Here is a 15,834-nt window from a genome sequence, read left to right on the forward strand (position 1 = left end):
AATAACACCAAAAATCAGGAGCTGATAAAGTCAGTGTGAGGAGACATGATAAAATTCACGAGGTCTTTGTCTCCACCTACTGTATGGAAGAATAATAATTGTAACTCCCTGAAGGATACAAAGATAATTGATACCTTTCTCCATAAAAACCCCCAGCATCTCCTCCACCCAGATCCCAGGACTTCAACCTTTACCAGTTGTTACAAGAGCTGTTGTTACAAACCTAACCCAGAAAACAATCACTATGACTTCCTTTACTTAGAACTGAAGAGATCACCAGCCCATAATAACTGCAAAGAGGCAACTGTTATGGGTTTATGGCGCACTCTTCCTTCACAATAAGAGGTTTTGAAATGTAAGAAACTGTTTAAAGTAACTTATGTAAGAGGTGATCTGGGAACTTCCTGAAACAGGAATGAAAATTAAAAGCCTTCATAACATTTACTTCAATTTTTTTTAATGACCAACAATTATATTTCAAAAAAAAACCCCTGCAGAATTGCAGTCTCAACCTGCACAGGCCTGTGAACACTCTCAGGTGTAAAGGCAAAAGGAATTAAAACACTCTTAATTAAAACTGTCAATCTGTCAAAATCTGGACAAGATCACAGAGAAGTCTGATCTGTACTTTGCACTTCCTAATTGGACAAAACAAAATGTAGGTTATGAATCTGTTCTAAGGACAGCTCTTTCCTGCTATTCTGGCACTCACCCGACCAGTTTATTTCTTTCCTACTGTCACTAAATTTCTGTACAATCAAAAGCTAAAATAAAGCTTTTCATTGCTATGGACTTGGGGGGACTGGTGCCAGACTCTGCTTGAAGAGAAACTGGGGGAGCCCCAGGAGTCCATTAAAAACTTGATTGAAATTGTCAGGCTGATGGCAGGGAAACAGCCAGGCTGCACAGCGAGGGGCACACACGCACCCCAGGCAATTTGGTGGGTTTATTTATACAAACCACATGATGCTTCCAATCCTCACAATGTGTTCAGGGAGCAGATTCAAAAGTGCCAGAAAATTGAACTTTCAAACACACTGGTACTGGTGAACAAGCTCAGCTGGTATTTCAGAAATACGCCCTGGATGCACCCAAGTATGGACTTGTAAAGGTGCATAGACTTCATGTTGCAGAGCTGTGAGGATTTAAATAAGCAGTTCCCTGTTTATTTAATATGAAAAAGAGGATGTGGCTGCTGTGGCCATTTCAAAATTTAATCCCTTTTCTCTCTGTGTCCAAAATTATATGGGTTTTTCTTACCTCAAGAGCACACAAAGTGAATACAGACTCTTACAGAGCAGGTGGACCTAAGGACAGCAAAGGCTTAAAAGAAATATCTTCCAGTCAACTCAGAAACCTCAGGAAGATTGGTACAGTAGATATTTCATCTGAAATAAACAAGTAGTATCATATAAGGGCTGGAAGATTTTATATATATAATTGGTAGCACTTCATCCCTTGGTTTTCACCTTCATTTCAGGCACTCCTGGAGCCTGTACAAGTCAGTGATGCTCCACTACATACCCACACTCCTCCCCTGGGGATGCAGCAGGATGAAAGGCATCCCTGCAGCTCCAGCTGGATCAGCCCAGCCCACATCAGAGAGCACAGCAAGGAAGGGAATGGGGAATTGTGTCTCCAGGAATGCCATGGTTTGGCCAGATGTGCACACTCAGAACCAACAACTGAAGGCCTTCGTGCATCCTGACAGATTGTTTTCCTGAGGGACAAAGCTTTGTGGCTCTAAAGCAAACAGACTTCATTCAGCACAGTTTCCCTCCATCAGTTATTTACACAGACACAAATGTACACATTAAAAGTAGTTTTAAGCCATAAGCAGAAGCTCCACATTGGATAAAAAAAGGTCTGATAATATGCAGAAAATGTATGGTCACAACAAGAGAGTCAACTTGGCATAATAACCACAGAGGGCACGATGGGAAACGTCCAAAGAGTGGCTCTGCTGTGCTCCACACACAGCAACAGTCCCTGACAGCAGTGGGCAGTGCCAGCAGCTCTTGATCTCTGGCCTCTGCTGGGCAGATGTGCTGGTAGTGTGGGGCACATGCCAGGACCACAGAGCAAAAGCCTTTGGCCTTATTTCCTCTCCTTCACTCTGCACTGTTTGTACAACCTTGCTGATACTATCATGGACTGAGTTCCATGAGGAAAGGACCAGGAATTGTCTGACAGGATCTCACCACGGGGTTTGTGTCCATCCCCTCACATGACAAGCAGCAGGCTGTACTTTCCAGCAGACCCACGAATTGGCCACGATGACCCACTGGCAGCACCTGCAGCTTTGGAGGAAATGAGCCCCAAAGGAACAATAATGGCAGATCCTGACCATAAAAACCATTCCTCCTTCACCTTTGCATTTGTCTGCTCAGGGGTCCTTCACAGCAGAAATGTTCACAAGTGCAAGACCAGTTTCAAGAACTGGTCATGAGCCCCTCCTACAAACATAAATGTTTCTTTTAAGATGCACAGGAGACCCCCAGTGGGGTCTGTCAGAGTGTGTTGTGAGTCCCACTGTCCTCCCAGCCCAGGGACAGTCACTGCTGCTCCACAGTTCAGAACCACAGAACATGATTTAATGAGATTTGATTCAAAGATGCTGTGAAAGAGCAGCACATGTTTTGGGAACAGCTCTATTTCTGGCTTTTGGATTCTTCGTAGCAACAAGTTCCATCAACTAATACATGCAAATTAAAAGCACTTCTGAAAGTTCTATTTGATTATAATGTAAGAATGGGGAAAAACGGGATTTTTCTTTGAAGTGAAATGCACTGCAGTCCTGGCACTGAGGAAGCTTTGGTAACCATAGCAACGTTGTAATTTTTTCAATACAAATTTTAATAGATATTTAATTTGTCAAATCACAGGCTGGCATTCAAGCCATTTTTTTCCAGCAGCCCCCTGCTTTTCAATACATGGAGCTGTTCATGTTCACTAGCAGTGGCCTCTGAGGTGCTTTACAACAGAGTTCTCTTCCAAATGTAATTTTCGTATCAACCTTGACCAAAACAAATTGTTAAGTGGTTTCCACTTCTGCTGTTACTGTCCTTGGCAACTTCATTTTTTATAAACCAAATGAAGTGTTTGCAAATGTTCATTTTTTTGGAAGACAGAACAGGCAATGTTCTGTGGTGACTAACTCAAAAGTTGTTAAGAGTAGCTGAAGTACTTTGTCTCCCAAATCCTGTTCAATATCCAAGCTATTTTAAAAGGATGCAGCTGTATGGATGGAAAGTTAATGAATAAAGCTGGCACTGAGCTGGAATGTTATCTCAGAATGCAATCCACCAGCAAAAGGCTTTCTGAAATTCACTGAAGATAGGACTGCTAAGCAAGAAAAACATGCTTCTTATTACTAGTGATTTTGATGAAGCACTTCAGGAGTAGAGTAAGTCTCCAGGCCTAAGAATAAACTGCATTCCTCTCTTGTACTCTGCAGACTGCAAAAAGCTGGAAAGCAAGCAACTATTTCCCAAATCCAGATTTTTCTCAGGATAATTATGACAACTCTTAAACATGACAGACTCACCACTGAAAACACATCTCTGTCAGATTTGAAGTGTGACATGATTTAAAAATCAGCAGTGAAAACAAAGTCAGGAGGAATTTGGGATGTCACACTAACACAGTTCTGGTGTCTCAAGGTGTGCCAACACTGCCATGATTCCCAGGATTTTGCCCTAGTTTTCCAGGAGAGCACTAGTTCACACTGCCCTGCTTTGGGTGGGACCATGGAGATGAGAGGACACCATTGCCAGTGCTGCAGACACCACATTTTGTCAGGCAATATCATTCAGAGAGAGAGGCCTTCTGTAAAATCAGACAATCACTACAGCATCCATTTTGTGATGGTAAACTGGCAACAAAAAGGATGAGGGAAAATATGCAGGGGGAAAAAAAAAAAATCACAAAATAAGAATCTGTAAACAGTAGCATTAAAAAACAGTTAATAGAAGTGTTAATGAAAACAGAAATTAGTCTAATTAAATCACCCCTCCAGCATCTGATGGCAAAGCACATTGGTGTACTCATCATTTTACCAAAGCAACAAGACAACAGTTAAAACTACTGAGCTGTTTAAAATATTATGACATTAAAAATGTCATCCTGGATGTAACAACAGAATCCAGATAAAATGGATGTTAAATCCTCTATCACACTTACTGGTTTAAAGCAGAATCTATCCAGCCAGCCACAAGTACCTATTCCTAGACTGCAGTCTCCAAGAAGAGATGCAATGAGATCCCTTGGGTGAAAATTTGGAATAGCCAAGAATAAAGAAACTTCTTTGTTATTATTAGAGCATGGAGGATATTTGATAAGACATGGAGAAAACAGCTGTTGCCTGCATCAGTAAAATGGCACTGAACAGTCAAACAGAACCTGTGTGGATTAACCATGGGAAGAAGTGCTATAAATAAATACCCCTCTCACACCAGTGTCATCTCTGAGGTAAAACAGCAAATACAGAAAAAAAGGGTACCTGGTACCCTGAACTAGAGAAGGGAAGCTCTCAGCTCAATTAGGGGAGGCTTCAATTAAAGAGGAAGTAATCAAGTGAAGCCCACTCCCACTGTACAAATCAGCAGTTACTGCACCCTCTGTGTTCTCCCACATTTACCTCATTTCAGCCTCCTCCCACCCTTCTATTGATACAGTCCTTGAGCTGTTACACAAGGTGGATTCTGCCATAATAAAGAACATATTTCTTTCCTTTAGCTGGCACCAATTGCTGGGTCTTAGTACTGCAGGTAGAAACTAAAGGTAAATTTAACCCCAGACAGAAGCAGACACTAGGTACAAAAATCACCAAAAAAAGAATGCTTCCAAAATAGAAAATTCAAGAAGAAAATGAAACACAAACCAGAGTGATAACTTCTGAAATCAGAGAAATCCTATTGCCAAGGCTTGACTGGGTTGTGGTGGAAAGTAGCATTAAAGCCTTAGCAATATCCAACACCAAGGTAAGCTGAACAGGAATAACTAAGCCAAACTTGAAAGGATATGCAGCAAAAGAGGTTGTTTCCCAAGTCCCTGGAGTCTCAATTACAGAGCAGTTAAGTCCATTAGCAGGACACTGAACTTCGCCCTTTTGTTTGGGGGCGGGTCGGGATCACAAAGGCCGGGTGTTACCGACTTCCCCAAACACGGAGCAGCCACCGCTGCACGCGGGACAAATGTCCACAGCTCCCCCTTGTCAGGGGTACGGGACATCACAGCCGTGTGACTGTGACAAGGATGTGGCTCATTCAAGGAGTCAATACACCCTTTAATCAGAGTTGCACACTGAGGAGGGATGAAGGTGCCCTGGCAGCCAGGGGACCTGAGAAGGGCTTCCCCTCACTGCAGGTATGAGGTGTCAGTTTTGGGCAGTCACTGCTCTGCACAACAGAAACTCTGCTGCCCTTAATGGGACAGGTGATGAACCTCCCCATTCTTTCATCTGAGAATTTACCTCTGTATGTAATTAGAAGCACGATCATTAAAGTCAGCATTCCAAATTGCAGGCAGGAACCAGACACACGAAGTATTCCTACAGGGCTACAAGGCACTTCACAGACCACATAAGAAAGTCTGTCCTTAAACCAAATCCCAGATCTGTTTGAGGGATAGTTTGCCCACTTCTCTCCAAAGGACCAAATTAAACCTAATCCACCTACCAACACAAGTGCAGATAACAGAACTAAATGTAGTTCTTATCTAGCAGACAGGCAGTCTCAGCCTGGCTTTATAATGTCTGACCAATCCCACTGGAAAGAGCAGACTTCTGTCAAACTACAAACTGCAGAGCTGGAGGCCCAATCAAACAGATCAAGTATGAATGATGCAGATAAGCTAGAACTAAACAAGACAGAAGGTAAAAGGTGTTACAGACCAGGAAAATAATGGCCTGTTTGAAGAACATGGAACTGAAAGTACTGATAAACTGAGAACAAGGGGGGGTCTGGTATTCCAGCAGAGCCAGTGGTGACAGCAGACAAGAGAACAATGATGGCTCAATCAGCATGTGGCTGTTTGCAGGCTCCACCTTTGTGCTTCCAGTTCAGATTACCTGTCCCAATTCAGCTTGTGATATAAGGAGTTAACCATAGTTGAAACAGAACTTTCTAAGTCCCCTTATATGTTGTTCTCCTGTACTAAGGAGAATGCAGCAACTCAGATTCCTGTACCAAATTATTTTGATTTGTTGCCCATGCTTCTGGTGGAACTACCAGTTGTTCCTCTGACCTTGCTATTCCAATTCTACCACCCTACTGTCACCAACACTGTGAAGACCTGCTCAGCTAGAAGAGTTTTCCTTGCTCTCTGAATCTCCAGTTACCTAGAAGGAGTCTGTGTTCTCTGCTGGGGGATACAGGTCCTGTTTAATCTCACTGTCACACCTATTTACTTCCCCAGAAACAGCTGAGCATGTAACATGGGAGATGCAGTTACACAATTCCCAACCAACTGTAGCCAGACAGAACTATATTACAATGTGGCATATTTACTTTGCTGTCTGCATGAAGATTACAGATGAAATGATAGTCCTTTATCTGAGGTCAAATAATTGTAGTATTTTCTACTACCTGCTAAGTAACCAAAGGAACTCCTCAGTGAAAATGTGAATGTTTTGGAGTAGTTCCTGAGGTAGGGGCAGAAATACTAAACAACTTGTTTATTGTTGGAACAGAAGTCCACAATAGCTACAGTGATTAAAACTACAAAGGAGCACAATGAGAACCTCTGGTACTCCAGATCTCACAGAAAACATGTTGCTTAACATAAGTCATACTAAGGACCAACAGCTCAAAAAGGACTGAGCAGTATTTCCCTTTGAGGGAAATGAAACAATAAATTGAGACCTCAGGCTCATAAACAAATAGATACAACTTACATATACAACTCAAGTCTTCAAATCCTGCATCATACAATGAAAGGAGTTTCCAGGTCTAAATACAGAAGTTGCAGGCAGATCAGAAAAGGTTTGATTAAAACCACTGAGGCCAGACAATCGAGACTTGCTGAATCATAGGAAGTTACCTTTCCTAGGCTCATTTCTGCTACGTCCTGAAACTATCATCAAAGTGGGAAAAATCCCACCCAATACAACCTGCTATGATATAAATGTAGACATTGAGCCACGTTCATGGGTTTTGCTCTGTGAAGGTCAATAGAGCTACAAGGAATGGAAAGAAAGCCCATTATATTAAGGACTAAAACCCACAACAACAGTGAACCCTGAACATGAGCTTTAGCCCAGAGATGACACAGGCACTGCTCGGGGGATATACAGGGAAGGAGGTTCTGCCTGGGTAACGAGCTGCCAACGTTTGTCCCAGCTGAGGATCTGTGTTCCAAGTGCTTAAGGGAAGCTGTTTCCATCACTAAACCCAATTACTGGGTTTGTGTGCTTTGCAGCTTTTTTTAGTGGGTTCCAGTTTCTCCTGCCAAGCTGGGAAACCATGCTCTGAGCAGCTGGTACTCCCAGGACTAACAACACCACCACAAATTTACCCTCTAATACTCGAGCTTCCGATGTGTCTGTTTGCAATACAGACCCACAGAGGGTATCCCACGTTCCTTCCCTGTGCCTACACTTACCCAGCTCCACAAACTGACCTTTGTTACAAAGGGATTTACACTGGTGTCCTTGCAAGCAACAGATGGTCAGGATGAGCTGCTGCCATCAGCATTTTTCCTTTAGTCTGTGGAATTACTCACATAGTCCCCCCTCAGCAGTGGAGGCATTTTCTCAGTTTAAGAGTGAAAGCACACCAGTTGTAAGATGGGACAAACAACAAGTGAACCAGTAGTGCCTTTAAAAGACACTAAAACGGGCTGGATTTTGGGGTTATATAAGACCAAGAAACCCTATCTCAATCTGATGTATGAATTAAGTGCTGTACCTTATCAACAGGAAATATGAACACATTTCCTTCAATTATTTCCTCTTGCAAATCATTGCCTGTAGGTCTCAAAGGAAACAACAGATGCACCCAAAACAAGTTTTCATTTCTCTGCTGGCCTGTTCAAAGAAAATGCAAAACTGTTTGGTTTTTCAAAACCTGACTATGTAGACAAAATTTCTTGCTCAGTGAATTTGAAGCACTTTCCTGGCTGGTATCTTTAGCTTTACCTACCAAGTGGGGAAATGAGAAGAAAAGGAAGGACAGCATCAAAGTTGTGCCCTGCTCTACTAAGCCACCATATTATGCTCCACTCCTAAGCCTTCCCCACAGCATAAACCCAGCAAACATATTAACCTGCAGCAGGGTCTCTGTCCTTTGAATGACATGTATAATGTGGGTGTAGAAGGGGGAAATTGTGTTAGGGATGTATGTGCATTTACCTGAGAAACCTGTGACACTTCTGAAAAGTTTTCAGCTGATTTTTGTGCTGCCAGTGTGTTTCTTGTATGCATACAGGATTTATGATCTTGCTCCTGTGATGGGACTCTTTTCCCTCCAATAATTTGAGCAGGCTGAAGGGCTGACTCTCGGTGTGAATTGCTGGCTCACATGCTCCCTTCTGTTGGTTTTAAATGCAATGTATTCCTGCCTAGAATGACACACTTGTGTCAACACAAAACAGGCTCAGTGCAAGATTCACAATGGAATTTGAAACACTCTGTAGAGCAGAAACATTGGAATCCACAAGCTCAGTTTCAAATCCTCCCAGGCAGATGCTTTCTGAGGAGGCTGCATCTGGTTTTCTAATCCCCCTGAAGTTTGAGAGCATTCAGATCAAGCTTTACATTAAGCCCCTGCCCTAACAAGCAGGGCCAAGATGAACAAAGTTATATTTGCCAACATATCCCTGGAGAGAGCAGGATGCATCTCTGCTGCAAAACTCTCGTGCTATTTTTCCCAAACCTGGTGGGGATGGTGGCAGTTTTAACCTTAAATGGAAACTGAAAACAAATCTTTAAAGTTGACAGTCATTTAAAATGCAAACAGCTTAGCAAGGCAGCCATTCAATACAATTTCCCCTCAAATAAGACGACCTTGGAGACAGACCAGACTGATTGTAATTAAAGGTACCGGGTGAAAAAACACCTTGATTTATAGACTGCATGGAAAATGGCTTTAAGATTCAGTACTGATGGAATTTTGGAACTGTAAGGGGAAAAAAAAAAAATCACTCTAATCAGTGTTATAAAGACTTTTTGGTTATCCTTTTAAAACAATTCTACAAAAGATGGGTTTGCTTCCACAGAATTCTATTAGTTTCCTCTTTATTGAATATGGTGGGATATCTCCCCCAAGCACAGTAAAAAACAATATATTAAGCCTGAAGTCAAGTGATGTTCTTCTCTCAGCCATGGGAGAGATTTTTCAGTCCAACTTGGGAGTGAATTAAAAAAAAAAAAAAAAAGAGAAACTAATCGGGGCCATGAATCAGCCTCTCCAGGGAACAACAGGGCTGTGCAGAACACAGATCTGAATTGCTCCCAGCGTCAGAAATGCAGCCCGGGGAGCTCACACCGCCTGACGAACACACGCCGAGCAGGGCAGACAATTTTCTGCTGCCCTCTGCAGGGAAGCGTTGGGCGTTGACAACAGCCGGGGCCGGGCAAGAGATAAACGAGCTCACAAAACGAGCCGGGATTTTTCACAGAAATTTTTACCATTTACTAGTGTGTCTGCACTCACTTTATGAATATTGCATTTCTAAATGCAAATCAACCCTTTTATTCTGGCTGATGAGTCAGTTATTGGCATAACTGAGTTCTGAGGGAAATATTAATCCCTAGATCACTCCACCATATAGGAATTAAAGAACAGACCCTCTTTCTTGCAACCTCAACACCAGGTTTCCACTCTATAACACATAACCAGGAACTGAAAGGTACCCAAAGGAAAGCTCTTGTCCTGTGCTCTCTAGGAAAAAATTAAGGAAATATCACTGTGTCATCCACTTCCTCCTCCCAAACCAGTGTGTGAATTATTTTGGTCTCATACATCGGATGAGAAAACAAAACCCCAAAGCTGTACTGTGCTCCAGTTCAGTGTCAAAACATGAAAAAAAAAAGCCATGAAAAGTTTTTGAGAGAGAAGTGATTAATGAAACATGAGCATTACCATTCAAACCACTTACACACTTCATGTGAGAACATTTCCTTTCATTCCAGAGCAAAGCAAGGAGGAGATGGTTCTAGTTCCAGCTATTCTCTTAGGGAGGTATTTTGTGTTCTCATCTCATTTGCCACAACAAACAGTATCAGGAACTTTAATCCACTACTGTCTGCAGGACACACAGATTATGTACTACAATATGTATATAAAAGCAGAGATATTTTCTTTGTCATTACACATCTGATGCTGCATGAGAATGTAATAAGGACAACACTGGGACTGCAGGGTAATATGCCCCTATAACAAGAAGGTGTGATGTGGAGAAAGCTTTGTTGGGAGGCAGCCTTAGGCACCCAGCATTCCTACTGTGTATCATCATCTGTATTTGCAAAACATGTATCAGGTATTTGTAATTCCTTTATAAATACACACAAATAAACACAAAACAACTCATTCTGTATTTGCCACAGCTAATTTTGTTGAAAAGCAGTATCAGAATCACAAATGGGAATTAAAACCATAAAGAAATACAACAGAGAAGCTTGAAGGAGGGAGAGTTTTTAAAGCTTTCCAAACCCATCTGACAGCATCAGGTGAAAAGGAGAGGAAACCAAGAGTTACATGGACACACAGGGACCAGCATGTCAAAACTCACAGAGCCCTGCAGAGAAACAATCTGAAGTTTAGAAATTGAACACTTCTTCTCAAGCAGTTCATTAGTAACAACACAAATCTACAGAATACAGACAAAACTTCCAGAAATGCACTGACTGTCACAGCCAGCACCTGCACTCTTGTCTCCAGAGCCCAGTGTGGGCAGTTTAGAACAGCTCAGCAGCACATGAGCAAAACTTGGGAGGTGGTGTCGCATTTCTGGCCTTGGGCAGAACTCTGCAAGCAAACTACAGGACTTGACACGGCTCAGTCAGTGAAGAACACAACCCAGCTCAGAAGCCAAACTTACTTCTGCCCAGGGTCAACCTCACTCATCTGCATCATCAAACTGGCCACTCTCAACCTTTCTACTGACTCGTGGTGGAGAAACAAAGCAAGCTGCGTGGTGACAGCCTGGGTAGTAAAACCAGTCCTGCTTCCACACGGATGAGACCAAAACATTATTTTCCTGAAAGCTTCCACAGGACAGATCATCAGCATCTATAGAAGATAAAAGAGAAGGTTTAAACCATGGGAGATACTCAGGGAAGTAGTGGTATAGTCTAGTAGGTTCTTATGCAGGCCTACAGCATCTTTCAATTCTCTATTTCAACTTCATCTGCCAGCATTCAATTATTAGACCTAAATAAAAAGGCAAACAGAGGCTGAATTTGGCAATGTCTTCATTTGAAGGAGGGTTCCTGCCACACAGACAAAACAGTTTTCCAGAAAGCTCAGTGATACACCTGGATTCAGCCCATCTGACACCAGCTCGTACAAAACAGGCAGTTCTTTCACATTTTCCCTGGGAATAAAAGGCTCATGAAACTATTACTTTAATTTGCCCTCCCCCTTCCTTCTGTCTCCATATGCCCATCCCAATGAGGAGCCCTCCAAAGCCTTTGAGAACTGGGTCACTGCACAGAACGGGAGGGTGGGGTCCTGTAAAAGCTCTCCCTGAACAACATTTCCTCTAGGCCAGAATTAAACCTAATAGGCCTGGTTTTAACCAAGCTGGCACAAAAATAGGGCAAAAAGTGTTTTAACAGAAGGGAAAGATTTCTAGGCAGCAGACACTGAAAGGACTGAGCAAAGGAAAAGCCCAGAGTATGGGGAGCAGAGGACCCAACACAGTATTCCACTTGTCAGCCTTCCAGCAGCACTGCTAAACAAGCCACCACAGCAAGTGCTTAAAGAGACATTTTAAAAAGCCATAAAATGACCAACCAAGCACCTTCTTTTATTTGTAGCAGTTAACAACTGAGACACTTGTACTCATTACCCTTCCCAAGCACCTGAATCCCATAATCACAGCTGGCTCAGTTTGTGAGGATTTAAAAAAAAGAACTTGTGACAGTTCCAGTAAAAAATTCAAAACATACCATAAATCTGAGCAGACAGAGGATTAAAGGAAAGCCCAGAATGGAAGAGAGGGAAAAAATCCAAAAAGGAAACAGTCTTTTTCCTCAAATTACCCACTGTGAAAAACTAATATTGTGTTTCCATTTTAAAATCGGAATGGTTTTATGGAAAGGCTGCAAAAACTTTCCCACTTTCTTCCGTTATCAAAACTTGGTACTTTAATACAACAGCCATTTATGGAATCAAAATAAACAGATAATTCACATTTCCTAAGCAAAGAAAAGTGTATTAATTACAAAAAGATACACATTAATGAGAAGAAAATGCAAATATACTATTTTCATCAAAGACACAGCAGGTCATCAGCCACTGCTGGCTAAACTCCATCCACCTGTTCTACACCAACAGCCAGCCTGGCCAGTGCAAGGTTCAGACTCTTGGTTCAACATAAAAACAAGTCACAAACTGGAGGATTAATTCAACTCTAAAGATGTTGCTAAAACCACTTCTGTGCACTGCCACCTTCGCCCATGGGACTGATCACATGCACAACCACTTCAGAGGATCGAGCTTCAAAAAAACAAACAAAAAAGTCAAACAAACAAACAAAAACTTCCACCAAAAAAACAACAATGACAAAAAACCAAACAAAACCAAGCCAACCCTACAGCCAAAGCAACAAACCCTACTCAGAGACTGAGCACTTCCAAAGAAGTCTGTGCTCTACAGGGACATTATAGAGTACAATCTTGAATTTTCTTGGAGGAAAGAAAGAACTTTTACACCAAAAAAGCTACATTCCTGCACACCATGTACTCTTATCTTCTACTTCAGAATAACAAAGATACACCACTAAGAACTTGTTTCTCCCCATAAAGTCAATACACACATAGAATGCCCCTCCTTCCCATGCCACTCCCTAAGAATTCAACTGCTCCAGCAAGAGTTTCATATGAACTTCACACCACCACCTTTAAATCCTGTGTTTGACAACAAAATTGTGCAGAATTGTTACATATCCACGAGGTCAACAAAACAAGAAATTGCTTCCCAAAAGAGAACGTGGAGTTACTTAAACACCCTCTCCTGCAAAGCACCTACCTCCAAACACCTACTATCCAAAATTCAAATGAAGCACAAGTAAACATGTACTCACCATAAGGACCACATGCAGACTCCTCCAATTCTTTGTCCCAGTCCTCCACCTCATACTCAGAAGCACTTTGCAGCTTTGGAGAGTCAGGTATACTGGAGACTTCATCATCCCCCTCAGCCAGGTAAAAATGCGCATTGTACCAGTCATCAGAAGAGACTCTGTCATCACCTTCACTGTGAGAGGCATCAGAGGCTTCACTTTCCTCAGACTTGCTGTCAGGAACATTTGGAATGTTGTCCAGCAAACATTCTAAAACCAACAGAAAGCGTCAACGGATACACTCAGAAATGAAACGGGAATATTAAATGCTCAGCACACAATAATTCAGATAGGTACACAAATGCACTTTGTGACTACTAATCTAATTATAATATATGCAGTTTCCTACATATGTAGTATCACTGCAGAGCTGCTTCACATTGCAGATGCTTGGGAACAGTGAACATAGCCTTACATCACAGCACTAGCCCAGCTCAGGATTTTCCACACACTCTTGTTGGAAAACATCTCTTTAACTAGGGCAAAGGACCCAGCAGTTCTTGTTTCACCACATTCACCTGCAGGTATTTTTTTAAAAAATAGGTATGCTGAAAAACCATGGTTCTGGTTTCAAAACAGTCATATTGATTAATTACTCTTGCACCTAGGCATACACAAATATCTCCATGGAAATAATTTAGTGCAGTAACTGAAGAGGCAATTCCCACCCTTCACCTAAAGGTTTTAAGTAAATTTCTCAAGCAGAGCTTAAGTTTCATTACTCACCATCTGCTTTGTTTTGTCCTACCTTTTCTGGGCTTCCAGATCATAGTTTCTCTCTTATTAGGAAGCTGTTTCTCCTCAGAGTTTGTGGCGTCAACAGCACCGGCCATCACCTACAAGAGAGTTTTAAAGAATTCCATAGCAGCTTTCACTGATTGCTCCAACACAGCTCAGTGAGTGTTTCTGTGCCCTAGAGCCCATCCATTTGTTCCCTTGATGAATCAGAGGTTTAAAACCAAACAGGCTTTCACTAGAGAAGGCAAATCTGCCGAGGGATGGCTCAATCTGCTGCTGCCATCAGTCCCCCCCAGCATCAGCAACACAGCACAGCCCATCTCCTCCCTCACCCCCGCGATCCTGCTGCCACCTCTCGGGGAAGGGGCCCCAAAACTGACGCAAAATGTGCCCGTTTGAGAACGGTGGTAATGAAGGGACAAGGAGTGGAACAAATATAAACACCAAAGAGTGAATCCACCACAGGCCGAGGGGCAGGAGCAGACCGGACGCTCCAGCAGCGCTGAGGGGCGGGAGAGCAGCAGGAAACCCTGAGCCACGCTGATGGTGCCCACAGAGCGGGGAACGGCGAGTTCTCCTCGCACTCCCACCCAACAGGGAGGCGGCGGCGGTGGGTGCGGGCAGCCGGGCCTACAGCCGGCCGGCGGTCAGGAGCAGAGCGCGGGCTGCGGCCGAGCCCTCACGGCGGCCCCGCTGCCCGCCCAGCTCCCCGGGACCCCCCGCACCGGCCGAGCCTGAGGGCACCTTGGGCCGCCTGAGGGCACCTTGGGCCGCCTGAGGGCACCTCCGACCGCCCGGCCCCGTCCGGCCCCTCAGGGCACCGCGAGCCCGGCGAGCGCCGCGGCTGTGCCCGAGGAACTGGGTGCGGCTCCGGCCGCGAGGCTGGAACTGAGGGGGGCGCTGCTCCCGCTCCAGCCCCTGAGGGCATCTGACCTAATCCATGACCCCACACCACCGCGGAGCAGAGGCTGAGTCCAGAAATAACAGAGCTAAGAGCTGGAAGAAAATACCTTTATGCTCATGATGTTGTAAATAAAGTCTCAATACCTCCCCGAGCTCTGTGACAAACCCCTCCCCTCTGGCGCTGGCAGCAGGCTAAGATAAAGCATGAAGAGATGGGAAGCACCTGGGCTGAACAGCTGTGGCAGGTGCTCCGTGGGCAGGTGTCAGGCAAATGTGCTTTCAGGGAATGTGTATCCTTGGGAGGTGCTGCAGGTACTGACGTGAATGGCAACATTCTGTGAGGAACCAGAACAGGTGAAGAAAAGGGGCCCACTTTCTGAAATGGTGGGAGTTACCGGCTTTGCTGGACTTACAACAAAAAAGCTTCAAACCTTTTGCACTTAAAAGCTTTTAGTTGTGCAACTGAAGGAGCAAGAAGTGATTCAGGAGTAACAGAGTAAGGGGCAGAGAGGGTTTAAGTGATTATCAGTAAGGAAATCTCAAAGTCAGACATGTGATGGCAGGGAACTAATGGGGACATAGGGGATGGCCTGGCTAAAATCCTGAGAAAGACAAAGCAGGATGTCCTTCAGATCTGGCCACAGAAGGAGCAATCTTAACTGCTCCAAACTTTTCCAGCTAGTCAAAAGTTAGAGGAATTCATTGCTTGAGAAAGGTGCAGCTTCTGTTTGAGTGAAAAATCTTGAAGAAGTATTTCCCTGTATTGTCATTATGTCACCCTTCAGTCACCGGGAAATTACGTGAGGAACTATTGCTGTATGTTCCTCTACTTTCCTTATGTTTCCCTACTGACCCAAGGATAGAATTTATGCTGATTTATTGGGTTTGACATGGGAAAATATGCCT

General features: G+C 43.5%; 1 protein-coding gene across 8 annotated transcripts in view; it reads right to left on the reverse strand.

The window, feature by feature from the left end:
- Positions 1-15,390, reverse strand: part of COPRS (coordinator of PRMT5 and differentiation stimulator) — a 136,822-nt gene extending 121,432 nt beyond the window's left edge. The window contains exons 1-5 of one of the 8 annotated variants that reach the window (XM_027691874.1): positions 15,036-15,389; positions 14,036-14,123; positions 13,249-13,497; positions 11,041-11,231; positions 10,531-10,737 (exon numbers count right to left, since the gene is read on the reverse strand). In XM_027691874.1, the coding sequence (XP_027547675.1) occupies positions 11,059-11,231; positions 13,249-13,497; positions 14,036-14,123; positions 15,036-15,047 (522 nt within the window). In that variant the 5' untranslated portion in view covers positions 15,048-15,389 and the 3' untranslated portion in view covers positions 10,531-10,737; positions 11,041-11,058. The other 7 variants (XM_027691875.1, XM_027691876.1, XM_027691879.1 and 4 more) reach the window with 7 other exon arrangements.
- Positions 15,391-15,834: the final 444 nt, after the last annotated feature.

The sequence above is a fragment of the Neopelma chrysocephalum genome, unplaced genomic scaffold (genome assembly GCF_003984885.1).
Source record: "Neopelma chrysocephalum unplaced genomic scaffold, ASM398488v2 Primary Assembly neopelma1_84, whole genome shotgun sequence".
NCBI lineage: Eukaryota > Metazoa > Chordata > Aves > Passeriformes > Pipridae > Neopelma > Neopelma chrysocephalum.